The 13,369-nt window shown below is 49.8% G+C and overlaps 1 protein-coding gene across 2 annotated transcripts in view; it reads right to left on the bottom strand.

Moving 5' to 3' along the window:
• Window positions 1–11,089, bottom strand: part of dnal1 (dynein, axonemal, light chain 1) — a 28,597-nt gene extending 17,508 nt beyond the window's left edge. The window contains exons 1-4 of one of the 2 annotated variants that reach the window (XM_086003779.1): window positions 10,956–11,089; window positions 6,062–6,117; window positions 3,498–3,553; window positions 2,129–2,255 (exon numbers count right to left, since the gene is read on the bottom strand). In XM_086003779.1, coding sequence (XP_085859905.1) covers window positions 2,129–2,255; window positions 3,498–3,553; window positions 6,062–6,117; window positions 10,956–10,990 — 274 coding nt within the window. In that variant the 5' untranslated portion in view covers window positions 10,991–11,089. The remainder of the gene's footprint in view (window positions 1–2,128; window positions 2,256–3,497; window positions 3,554–6,061; window positions 6,118–10,955) is intronic. The other variant, XM_086003780.1, reaches the window with a different exon arrangement.
• Window positions 11,090–13,369: the final 2,280 nt, after the last annotated feature.

Raw genomic sequence — 13,369 nt, 5'->3', positions numbered from 1 at the left:
GAAATTCATTATTGGAAGGTGATCACTGCATTATAGAGCAGCTCAAGGCTGAATTAGGTCGATTCTGCCACCCCACCAGTAACGTTATCAAAATAGTGGTGGAGCCATGCAGCTTCCTTTCCCTTTTATTTTCTTCCCTTGCTCCCTTCACATCTGTAAATCCTGGCGCGGCCCATTGAAGTATTATTTACAGCTGCCTCTGCTTTAATATTGATGAAACCCAAATGGAACGTGCTGGAGACGCTCAGCGGGTCGGGTAGTTTCTCTCGAGAGGCGTTTCAGAACTGCGTTGCAACGATGTCAGCCGTGGCTCAGTTGGTAGCACGCTCGCCGGGGTCAGAAGGTCGTGGGTTCAAGACCCACTCCAGAGACTTGAGCACAAATTCTAGGCTGACACTCCCATTGCTGTCTTTCGGATGAGACGTTAAACCGAGGCCCTGTCTGTCCTCTCAGGTAGACATAAAAGATCCCATGGCACTACTTCAAAGAAGAGCAAGAGAGTTCTCCTTGATGTCCTGGCCAATATTTATCCCTCAACCAACTTCACTAAAACAGATTATCTGGTCATTATCACATTGCTGTCTGTGGGAGCTTGCTGTGCGCAAATTAGCTGCCGCGTTTCCCACATTACAACAGCGACTACACTTCAAAAGTACTTCATTAGCTGTAAAGCGCTTCGGGACACCCCAAGATCATGAGGGGCACTATAGAAACACACGTTCTTTCTTTCAGGGTTTTCCCAGTGTTCATCCTACCCTGCTGTTTCCTAGACAAAGTGCAGGCCTGTCAAATCCCGCTCATTTGGATTTTAAATTCTAGCTGATTGGATCTCTTCACTCCTAAAAATTAAAAATATGTTTAAAATGGATATGTGACCTGTCTCACTCTATGATCACAAGTCTCAAAGAATCTTACAGCACAGAAGGAGGCCATTCGGCCCATCGTGCCCGTGCCGGCTCTTTGAAAGAGTTGGCCACTTTAGTCCCGGGCCCATCGCATTCCTGATGTGGACAGCTTTAAAAGTCGCAATACCAGCTCTCTAATAACGCTGGTCCACAACTGGCCACTCTTTTCTCTCTCTTAGGCAGTCCCTCGGAACCAAGGATGACTTGTTTCCACATTAAAAATGAGTTCGCAGGTGACTGATGAGCCCAATGCGGGACCTACAGTCTCTGTCACAGGTGGGGCAGACGGTGGTTGAAGGGCGGGTGGGTGAGGTGCTTGGGTTGACATGCGCTCCTTGCGCTGTCTGCGCTTGACTTCTGCTTGCTCCCGGCGAAGAGACGCGAGGTGTTCGGCGCCTTCCCGGATGCTTCTCCACTTTGTGCGGTCTTGGGCCAGGGATTCCCAGGTGTCGGTGGGGATGTTACACTTTTTCAAGGAGGCTTTGAGGGTGTCCTTGAAGCATTTCCTCTGCCCATCTGGGGCTCTCTTGCCGTGCCGGAGCTCCGAGTAGAGTGCTTGTTTCGGGAGGCTCCAGTCAATCTCCCTGTGACGAGGGAGATTGCCTCCACTTGTCACCTCTTGTGATCTGTGTTAAGGTTGGGAACTCACTGTGTGGCGGGCTGCAATGTGCCGAACAACCCAGCACTCAACAGAGCCTCAGAATAGGCACATTACTGCAGTCAGCAAGCTTTAACAATAAGTCACAAAAAAGGTGTCGGTCGTGGCTCAGTGATATTACTTTCGCCTCGGAGTCAGAAGGTTGTGGGTCCATGTCAAATTCCAGAGACTTGAGCCCATAATCTAGGCTGACACTCCAGTGCAGTAGAGGGAGCACTGCACTGCTGGAGGTGCCGTCTTTCGGATGAGATGTTAAACCGAGGCCCCATCTGCACTCAGATGAATGTAAAAGATCCCATGGCACTATTTCGAAGAAGAGCAGAAGTTTTCCCCGGTGTCCTGGCCGATAATTATCCCACAGCCAGCACTTAAAAACAGATTATCTAGCCATTATCACATTGCTGTTTGTGGGATCTTGCTGTGGGTGAATTGGCTGTCGCGTTTCCTACATTACAATAGTGACTACACTTCAAAAGTACCTCATTGGCTGTAAGGTGTTTTGGGACGTTCTGAGGTTGTGAAAGGCGCTATATAAATGCAAGTCATTTTTAAAAATGGAGCATACCCCAATCCTTCACTAGGTTGTTCGACATGTACAGTACACGTAGCTTCTTCATGGCATGAATTCCTTTAAGCTTCTCGATTAAGTTATACGAAATCCACAACTCTTCCAGCGTCTCCCCTACTGCCTCCTGCAGAAAGTAAAACTGATTACAGCAGCAGATTTTCACAGAGTCTCTGGCATTGTGGTTGGTTTCTTTCTACCACTAGTTTAACACACAGTTATTTGTGTATTATACGCAAAAAGATGTGAAAGTCAGATTGAGCAATAGGCAGGCAGACACGTCATTGCACACAGACTGCTAATTGGCAAGTCAAAGTATGGACAGAAATGATTAAAAACAAGTGGACAGGTACAAAAAGTAATTAAAAAGGCTGATGGAATGTTGGCCTTCATCTCAAGAGGGCTGGGATACAAAGGGTGGAATTCCGTTCCAGTTATACAGAGCTCTGCTCAGACCCCATCTGGAGCACTGCCTTCAGTTCTGGGAACCACACCTCAGGAAGGATATACTGGCCTTGCAGCGCAGATTCACCAGGGCTAACAGGGTTAAATTATGAAGACAGGTTGCATAGACCAGGCTTGTATTCCCGAGGATAGAAGATTATGGGTGATCTGATTGAAATGTTTAAGAGGATTAAAGGATTTAATAGGCTCGATAGAGAAAAACTATTTCCTCTGGTGGGGGAGTCCAGAACAAGGGGGAACTGTCTTAAAATTAGAGCCAGGGTGATGTCAGGAAGTATTTTTTCACACAAAGGGTAGTGGAAATGTGGAACTCAGTTTTGAAATTTTCAATTGTCCCTCAGCATCCACAGCATTTTGGGGGAAAGAGTGTTCCAGATTTCCACCAGCCTTTGTGTGAAAAAGTACTTCCTGATTTCACTCCAAAATGGCCTGGCTCTAATTTTAAGATTGTGCCCCTTGTTCTCGACTCCCCCGCCAGAGGAAATAGTTTCTCTGTATCTATACTATCGAATCCTTTTATAATTTTTAAACACCTCGATCAGATCACCCCTCAACCTTCAATGTGTGACAAACGTGGGATGGACAACTTAAGTGTAAGTGAGAAGAAGTGTTGACATATGCATTGATATAACAGTAAATAAAATGCCATGAATAAAACTCTCACCACAGCCACAACTAAGGTCACTGGTTATCAGCTGACGGGTTCCATTTACAGGCCATTCCGAAATCCAACAAGCTCCTCGCTGCCCCATCGCAGATCAGCTGACTCAGAAATTAAACCGCAGATCTTCCTGGTCTGTGTGGCTCAGTCACTCATTGACTAAACTCACTGAACCATCGGGGAATTAAGTGAAGCTTTCAATAGCGAAGTTTAGGACCTGAGAGTGAAACTATATTAACGTACCAGACCATTTAAATTCTTTATGTTGTTCCTTCCTAGCGATAGAATTCTTAACTTCTCTGGAAAACATGAGAAAAATCATAATCATAATCAACTTTATTGTCATTGTTAGTGCACAAGTGCAGTACAACGAAATGTAGGCTTGCGGCTCCCGAGAGTGTACATTTAGATTAAGACATTTAAACATTCAACATACATTTGGCTTGTAATACATAACATAAACATAACCATAATAAAGTGCATTGGCAGATGTGCAGGCTTTAGAGTTTATTTGTGGAGTTCAGTAGGATGACAGCCCTGGGAAAGAAGCTGTTCCTAAATCTGGTCGTACGGGTGCGAATGCATCTGTAGCGTCTCCCAAATGGCAGGAGGGCGAACAGACTGTGGCTGGGGTGGGTAGGGTCTTTGATGATGGACCATGACCTCCGTAAACAGCGTTTCTGGTATATGTGCTCTATGGTCGGTAGCCGGGTGCCGGTAATGCGTTGGGCAGTTTTGACTACCCGCTGCAGGGACAACATTTCACTTTTAAATAACATAAAAAATTGATGTGCAGGAAAAGACCAGCTGGTCCATCAAGCCTGCCCCATACTCATGATGGCTGGAGCATCATATCTAGACACTTCCTAACACTTCACAGCCATGTAATCGCCTGGGAGAGGGGGAAATAACAGAGGAAAATCCAGGGCCAATAGGGTAAAACTACTCTGGAAAATTCCTCTCCAACCCCCTCAAGCGATTGAGATAACATCTGGAGTCACACATCAGCCAGACCAGGTAAGGACGGCAGATTTCCTTCCCTAAAGGACATTAGTGAACCAGATGAGTTTTTTTACAACAATCTGATAGTTTCATGGTCACCATTACTGATACTAGCTTTTGATTCCAGATTTATTGATTTAATTGAATTTAAATTCCCCCACTGCCGTGGTGGGATTTGAACTCTGGATGATTAATCCAGGTCTACTGGATTACTAGTCCAGTAACATAACGACTATGCTACCGTATCCCTATGTTACAGCCCTCACAATTCTGAACAGAGTTGATGCTTCTGAATTTAGGGTTAAATCTGGTAATCATCCCCTGAAGATGAATTACAAAATAAGGATGAGCCCAGCGACACACAAAACGGCAGCCTTGGCCCACTCCGATCCTGAGTGTTGCACGAGCCACTTGCTGAGTTCGCTGCTGGGAGCAGTCCGTCTCTCCCCGGGCGGAATGAACAGCAATGTGGAGAGCACCTTCAGTTAGGTGTCACTAACTGAGCCCAAGGCTCAAGCACCTAGTTAAATATTTGTACGGATTTATCAGCTCACATAATTGTGGACCATTGCTATTACAGATTTTAACAGTACATTTCTTTGAGAGAGTAAAAGAGCCCTCTTTAGGTGCTTTCACACCAGGTGCAATTATCGGAGGGAGACTAGGTCCCCCTTCATCTTTTACACCCCACATGGTGTTAAACTAGCCCAGCTCCCATTCTCGGGATGTGGGCGTCACTGGCAAGGCCAGCATTTATTGCCCTTCCCTAGTTGCCCTTGAGAAGGTGGTGGTGAGCCGCCTTCTACTTGAACCGCTGCAGTCCGTGTGGTGAAGGTGCTCCCACAGTGCTGTTAGGGAGGGAGTTCCAGGATTTTGACCCAATGACAATGAAGGAACGGCGATATATGTCCAAGTTAGGTGTGTGACTTGGAGGGGAACCTGCAGGTGATGGTGTTCCTATACACCTACTGCCCTTGTCCTTCTAGATGCTGGAGGTCACAGGTTTGGGAGGTGTTGCCGAAGAAGCCGTAGCAATTTTTAAAAGGAAATTCATTCTTAGGATGTGGGCGTCGCTGGAAAGGCTGACATTTATTGCTCATCCCTAGTTGCCCGAGAAGGTGGTGGTGGGCCGCCTTCTTGAACCACTGCAGTGGTTGTTTGATGCAGCTGAGTGGCTTGCTCGGCCACTTCAGAGGGCAATTAAGAGTTAGCCATGTTGGTGTGGGACTGGAGTCACATAAAGGCCAGACTGGGTAAGGACGGCAGGTTTCCTTCCCTAAAAGGGCATTCGTGAACCAGTTGGGTTTTTACGACAATCCAACAGTTTCATGGTCACTTTTACCGATATCAGCTTTTTATTTCCAGATTTTTTGCAACTGAATTCAAATTCTCAAATAGCTATGGTGGGATTTGAACTCACGTTTGCTGGATTAATAGTCCAGTTCCCTGGATTACTAGTCCAGTAACATAACTCCTACACTACCATACCTAATCTTACTGCAATGCATCCTATAGATAGTACACACTGCAGCTACAGTACACTGGTGTTTGATGTTTAAGCCAGTGGATGGTATCACAGACAGTCGAGGATGTGCATCTATGATTCTGCTTATAGGGATCAGGGAGCCATGTACTAAAATGTAAATGGAACCAACGCTGCATATTTGCTCGCTGTCGATGTCCATATAAAAATAGAGCCCAGCGAGGGAGAGCGATACACGAACATCGTTCTCCTAAACCTGGAAGCAATATAACTGAAAATAAAAGCCCTTGAAAGAAAACATTAATAAAAGACATACACTTACTTAGTCCATTCAAATTTGCTATCTTTTCAACGCAGTTTGTTGAAAGGGACAACTTTCTGAAAAACAAGGGAAGGAATGCTTTACATTGGGAGAACTCGGCACATTTTCCTTTTTTGTACCAACTGATTTTTACTTGTTTAAAGTAGTAATATTGTTGGCAAACTGCAGATAAAATGAGATAAAACCACACAGGTCTTTGTTTTCTCCCAATATCACTACTGTGCCATTATGAGCTTTAGTTACATGTTTGCACAAAGAGCACTCTGGGAATTGGTGGTTTGGACACTGGTCTTTCACTTCTGGGACCTGTGGGGATCTCCAGCCATCAAACCGATGGAATGAAAGTCTCGGCCTGCTGACGGCAAGGATCCGAGGCAAAATGAGTTTGGCCAATCTTGACCCAGCCCCTAGTGGGCTTGGACCTCCCACACAGAACTGCCAATCTCACTCAACTGAGCATCCAGTGTAAGAAATCGAAAAATGCCACACTAAAAAAAGGAAAAGAACTTGCATTTCTGTAGCGCTTTACAGCCAATGAAGTCTTTTTTTATTTTTAAGTGTAGTCACTGTTGTAATGTGGGAAATGCTGCAGCCAATTTGCACAAAGGTCCCACAAACAGCAATGAGTTAAATGACCAGATAATCTGTTTTCTAGTGATGTTGGTTGAGGGATAAATGTTGGCCAGAACTCCGGGAAAACACCCCTGCATTTCTACCAATAGTGCAGTGAAATCTTTTATGTGCACCCGAGAGGGCAGACAGGGCGTTAACTTAATGTCTCATCTGAAAGGTGGCACCTTGGGAGTGTCAGCCTAGATTATATACTCAAATCTCTGGACTTGAACCCACGACCTTCTGACTCAGAATCAGGAGTGCGCCACTGAGCTGCGGCTGACCCCCTGGTCAGACTAGTGCATTAGGCGGTGCTCTACCTTGGTTAGGACCGAGGCAGATGGTCAGTGGCAGAGCACTCTCTCTAACTATGCCCTGAAAGGTGGCAAGAGCCTGGAGCAAAAAGCATTCTATTCCCCAGCACCAACATCCCTCACCTCTACATACACAAAAAATAAAATCACACATCAAAAGAAGTGTTTCTCAGATAGGCATTTACAACTAGTATGAGTAGGGTTAGAACTGTTGTGTCCACTGAGATTGTTACTTTTCAGGGTATCCCCGTCACAACTGCCAAAAAAAATGACTCCTCCATCTTTAATCAAATGGCTTCAAAATTCAAGGCAAGCAATATATCCAATAATTCTTGATTATCCCTCAAAATGGCTGATATGCCACACAACAGGCTCTCGAGAGGTCTTGCGTCAGAATTTTTAAAAATTCATTCTGGGATGTGGGTATCAGTGGCAAGGCTGGCATTTATTGGCAGTCCCTAATTGCCCTTGAGAAGGTGGTGAGCCTTCTTCTTGAACCGCTGCAGTCCATGTGGTGAAGGTGCTCCCACAGTGCTGTTAGGGAGTTCCAGGATTTTGACCCAGCGACGATAAAGGAACAGTGATATATGTTCAAGTTGAGATGGTGTGTGACTTGGAGGTGGTGGTGTTCCCATGCGTCTGCTGTCCATATAATCTTCTAGGTGGTAGAGGTCACAGTTTTGGGAAATACTGCCAAAGAAGCCTTGGCGAGTTGTAGTGCATCCTGTAGATGGTACACACTGCAGCCATGACTCGCCGGTGGTGGAGGGAGTGGATGTTTAAGCTAATGGATGGGGTGCCAATCAAGCGGACTGTTTTATCCTGGAACTTCTTGAGTGTTGTTGCAGCTGCACCCATCCAGGCAAGAGGAGAGCATTCCACCACACTCCTGGCTTGTGCCTTGTAGGTAGTGAAGAGGCTTTGGTGAGTCACTCACTGTAGAATACCCAGCCTCTGACCTGCTCTAGTAGCTGCAGCATTTGCAAAAATAATTGAGCAAAGCATTTGTAGCACCAGTCTGTTATCAGACAGCCCAAGAATACCTGACTCCATTTCCAAGAGAACACTTGTGTTGAGTTTGGATAGTTACAAAACCAAGTGAATTATAGAATCATAGAAATTTATGACACAGGAGGCCATTCGGCCCATTGTGTCCGTGCCGGCCGAAAACGAGCTATCCAGCCTAATCACATTTTCCAACTCTTGGTCTGTAGCTTCGCAGTTTATGGCACCTCAAGTGCATATCCAAGTACTTTTTAAATGTGATGAGGGTTTCTGCCTCTACCTCCCTTTCAGGCAATGAGTTCTAGACCCCCACCACCCTCTGGGTGAAAAAAGTTCTCCTCAACTCCCCTCTAATCCTTCTACCAATTACTTTAAATCTATGCTCCCTGGTTATTGACCTCTCTGCTAGGGGAAATAGGTCCTTCCTATCCACTCTATCTAGACCCCTCATAATTTTATACACCACAATTAAGTTTCCCCTCAGCCTCCTCTGTTCCAAAGAAAACAACCCCAACCTATCCAAGCTTTCCTCATAGCTAAAATTCTCCAGTCCTGGCAACGTCCTCGTAAATTTCCTGTGTACCCTCTCTAGTGCAAACACTCTTTCCTGCAATGTGGTGAACAGAACTGTACACCGTACTCTGGCTGTGGCCTAACTAGTGTTTTATACAGTTCTAGCATAACCTCCCTGCTCTTATATTCTATGCTACGGCTAATAAAGGAAAGTATCCTGTCCTGCTACCTTATCTACCTGTCTTACCTTCAGAAAGTTGTGAAGAAATTTCCTGCTACAGATAACCTTGTACTTCCAAGACCAACAGCTCTGAGAAAGGGCAAATGGGGAACTGGGGCAAAAGGAGGAAGGTACAATAGTTTTCTAAAGCAAAACAGAAATTGTTTGAAAAGAATATGAGGTGAGCAGTTGGCACCGGGGGTGATTTATAATCTGGGGTTTACAACATTGATTACAATAATAAACAAATATTTTTCGATCAGGAGTGCCAACAGGAGCTTTAATTTGTACTGAGCTTCCTGATCTCAAGCAGAATGGTCAATGGGATGCTACAGTTAGCTTCAGTACTCCTGGGTTTGGGGGGGCAGATGGTTGGGGGTGAAACCATTCATTCAGTGTTCCTGCCCCCAATTGCTGGTGGAAAGTGGTGGAAATAGACATCAGGCGGTGGCACGACTGGACTTGACTGTGACACTCCTTGTGATAAAATAGCCCAATACTCTTTGCCTAAGTTCGGAGATGAAGAATTCCCATTTAGACAAGATATGCAATGCCAGTGGAAGTCAGGACCTGCAGGAGAGGGGAAAAACCTTGGAGACGTTATGGTTTACAGCATAAAAAATATACATTTTAAGGAAAGACTGGTAGAAGCAAAACACGCAAGCACTCGAGATTTTTTTTTATTCGTTCATGGGATGTGGGCGTCACTGGCAACGCCAGCATTTATTGCCCATCCTTCTTGAACCGCTGCAGTCCATGTGGTGAAGGTACTCCCAGTGCTGGCAGGGAGGGAGTTCCAGGATTTTGACCTAGCGATGATGAAGGAACGGCGATATACTTCCAAGACAGGATGCTGTGTGACTTGGAGGGGAACTTACAGGTGATGGTGTTCCCATGCGCCTGCTGCTCTTGTTGATTGTGGGATCACTTAGCCCTGTCTACAGCATGCTGCTTCCGCTTTTTAGAATGCATGTAGTCCTGTGTTGCAGCTTCCCCAGGTTGGCACCTCATTTTTAGGTACGGCTGGTGCTGTTCCTGGCATGCATTTCTACACTCCTTATTGAACCAGGGTTGGTCCCCTGGCTTGATGGTAATGGTAGAGTGAGGGATATGCCAGGCCATGAGGTTAGATTGTGGTGGAGTAAAATTCTGCTGCTGCTGATGGCCCACAGCACCTCATGGATGCCTAGTTTTGAGCTGCTAGAACTGTTCCAAATCTATCCCATTTAGCACGGTGGTCGTGCCACACAACACAATGGAGGGTGCCCTCAGTGTGAAGACGGGACCGTCTCCACAATAATTGTGCAGTGGTCACTGCTACCAAAGCTGTCATGGACAGGTGCATCTGCGACAGATAGATTGGTGAGGACGAGGTCAAGTAAATTTTTCCCTCGTGTTTGGTTCTCTCAACACCTGTCGCAGGCCCAGTCTGGCAACTATGTCCTTCAGGACTCGGCCAGTAGTGGTGCTACCGAGCCACTCTTGGTGATGGACATTGAAGTCCCCCACCCAGGGTACATTCTGTGCCCTTGCTACTCTCAGTGCTTCTTCCAAGTGGTGTTCAACATGGAGCAGTACTGATTCATCAGCTGAGGGTAGGTGGTAATCAGCAGACAGTTTCCTTGCCCATGATTGACCTGAAGCCATGGGACTTCATGGGGTCCAAAATCAATGTTGAGGACTCCCAGGGCCACTCCCTCCCGACTGTATACCACTGTGCTGCCGGTGGGACAGGACATACCCAGGGATGTTGATGGAGGAGTTTGGGACATTGGCTGAAAGGTATGATTCTGTGAGGATGACTATGTCAGGCTGTTACTTGACTAGTCTGTGGGACAGCTCTCCAATTTTGGCACAAGTCCCCAGATGTTTGTGAGGAGGAGTTTGCAGGGTTGACTGGGCTGGGTGTGCCGTTGTCGTGTCTGTAGCCTGTGCCAAGGTCCATGCGGTTTTATTCTTAATTTGGTTTTTCGTAACGACTGAGTACAACTGAGTGACTTGCTAGGCCATTTCAGAGGGCAGTTAAGAGTCAACCACATTGCTGTGGGTCTGGAGTCACATATAGGCCAGACCGGGTAAGGACAGCAGATTTCCTTCCCTAAAAGACATTAGTGAACCAGACGGGTTTTTACAACAATCCAATAGTTTCATGTCACCATTACTGGAACTAGCTTTTGATTCCAGATTTATTTAATAAACTATTAATTAAATTACCACCTGGTAAAACTACTCGCAATGACTCAATGTGGAGAGGGACGCATCCATCTTTTCAATAGGTGGGACCTGGCCAAATAACTTCACCTCCAGGGCTTCAGCTGCCTTCTCACCCGACTTTTCCTCCTGAAAATCATGAATCGTCCAACCTTGTCATTATTTCTGTCCTTAAGACAAATAATTTGTGCTACTATCCCTTGTGTTCAAATCCCTCCATGGCCTCGCCCCTCCCCGTCTCTGTAACCTCCTCCAGCCCGACAACTCTCCGAGATGTCTGCGTTCCTCCAATTCTGGCCTCGAGCACCCCCAATTTTAATCGCTCCACCATTGGCGGCCGTGCCATCTGCTGCCTGGGCCCTAAGATCTGGAATTACCTCCCTAAACCTCTCCGCCTCTCTTTCCTCCTTTAAGAGGCTGTGTAAAACCTACCTCCTCACCTGTCCTATTAACTCCTTATGTGGCTCGGTGTCAACTGCAAAACGGCCTCCCAGCCAAGCTTGATCCTGTTATCACCTGACATCCATTCAAATGCACTCACCAGCAGCAGTCATCCACTGGAGAGGTGGCAACTGCGAGGAGGTCAAGGGTGGTTGGATTGTTACCCCTTTAACGGACAATTAGATTGGATTCTGCCATAATACATGACGAAAAGTGATGAGATTTACCAGGCAGGGCACACCTAAGTATGCACAGGTCTTCAAAACTTCCATTCAAATATACAGTAAACTGAAGGGACAATCGAACACTCATAATAAACAACACCAAGACATCCATCTCCAATGAGGGAGGTCGGGGGGGGGGGTGAGGAGGTCGGGGGGGGGGGTGGGGGGTCGGGGGGTCGGGGGGTGAGGGGGGTCGGGGGGTGAGGGCGGTCGGGGGGGGGTGAGGGCGGTCGGGGGGTGAGGGCGGTCGGGGGGTGAGGGCGGTCGGGGGGTGAGGGAGGTCGGGGGGTGAGGGAGGTCGGGGGGTGAGGGAGGTCGGGGGGTGAGGGAGGTCGGGGGGTGAGGGAGGTCGGGGGGTGAGGGAGGTCGGGGGGTGAGGGAGGTCGGGGGGTGAGGGAGGTCGGGGGGTGAGGGAGGTCGGGGGTGAGGGAGGTCGGGGGGTGAGGGAGGTCGGGGGGTGAGGGAGGTCGGGGGGTGAGGGAGGTCGGGGGGTGAGGGAGGTCGGGGGTGAGGGAGGTCGGGGGGTGAGGGAGGTCGGGGGGTGAGGGAGGTCGGGGGGTGAGGGAGGTCGGGGGGTGAGGGAGGTCGGGGGTGAGGGAGGTCGGGGGTGAGGGAGGTCGGGGAGTGAGGGAGGTCGGGGGGTGAGGGAGGTCGGGGGGTGAGGGAGGTCGGGGGGTGAGGGAGGTCGGGGGGTGAGGGAGGTCGGGGGGTGAGGGAGGTCGGGGGTGAGGGAGGTCGGGGGGTGAGGGAGGTCGGGGGGGGGAGGCGAGGTTGGGGTGGGAGGCGAGGTCGGGGGTCCGGGAGAGGGGTGGGAGGCGAGGTCGGGGGTCCGGGAGAGGGGTGGGAGGCGAGGTCGGGGGTCCGGGAGAGGGGTGGGAGGCGAGGTCGGGGGTCCGGGAGAGGGGTGGGAGGCGAGGTCGGGGTTCCGGGAGTGGGGTGGGAGGCGAGGTCGGGGGTCCGGGAGAGGGGTGGGAGGCGAGGTCGGGGGTCCGGGAGAGGGGTGGGAGGCGAGGTCGGGGGTCCGGGAGAGGGGTGGGAGGCGAGGTCGGGGGTCCGGGAGAGGGGTGGAGGCGAGGTCGGGGGTCCGGGAGGGGAGGGAGGGCTCGGGGCCCCCCTCTCGCTCTCGGGCCCCCCCTCTCGCTCTCGGGCCACCCCCTCTCGCTCTCGGGCCCCCCCCTCTCGCTCTCGGGCCCCCCCCTCTCGCTCTCGGGCCCCCCCCTCTCGCTCTCGGGCCCCCCCCCTCTCGCTCTCGGGCCCCCCCCCTCTCGCTCTCGGGCCCCCCCCTCTCGCTCTCGGGCCCCCCCCCTCTCGCTCTCGGGCCCCCCCCTCTCGCTCTCGGGCCCCCCCCTCTCGCTCTCGGGCCCCCCCTCTCGCTCTCGGGCCCCCCCCTCTCGCTCTCGGGGCCCCCCCTCTCGCTCTCGGGGCCCCCCCCTCTCGCTCTCGGGCCCCCCCTCTCTCTCTCGGGCCCCCCCTCTCTCTCTCGGCCCCCCCTCTCTGTCTCTCTGCCCCCTCTCTCTGCCCCTCTCTCTCTCTCTGCCCCCTCTCTCTCTCTCTCTCTCTCTGCCCCCTCTCTCTCTCTCTCTCTCTCTCCCCTCTCTCTGCCCCCCCTCTCTCTCTGCCCCCTCTCTCGCTCTCTCTGCCCCCTCCCTCTCTGCCCCCTCCCTCTCCCTCTCTGCCCCCTCTCTCTCTCTCTCTGCCCCCTCTCTCTCTCTCTGCCCCCTCTCTCTCTCTCTGCCCCTCTCTCTCTCTCTGCCCCTCTCTCTCTCTC

Source organism: Somniosus microcephalus, chromosome 12, assembly GCF_052327205.1.
Source record: "Somniosus microcephalus isolate GS21.2 chromosome 12, FLI_Smic_1.0, whole genome shotgun sequence".
Classification (NCBI taxonomy): domain Eukaryota; kingdom Metazoa; phylum Chordata; class Chondrichthyes; order Squaliformes; family Somniosidae; genus Somniosus; species Somniosus microcephalus.
The sequence above is the reverse complement of the archived record's forward strand: the minus strand, read 5'-3'. Positions and strand labels throughout refer to the sequence as shown.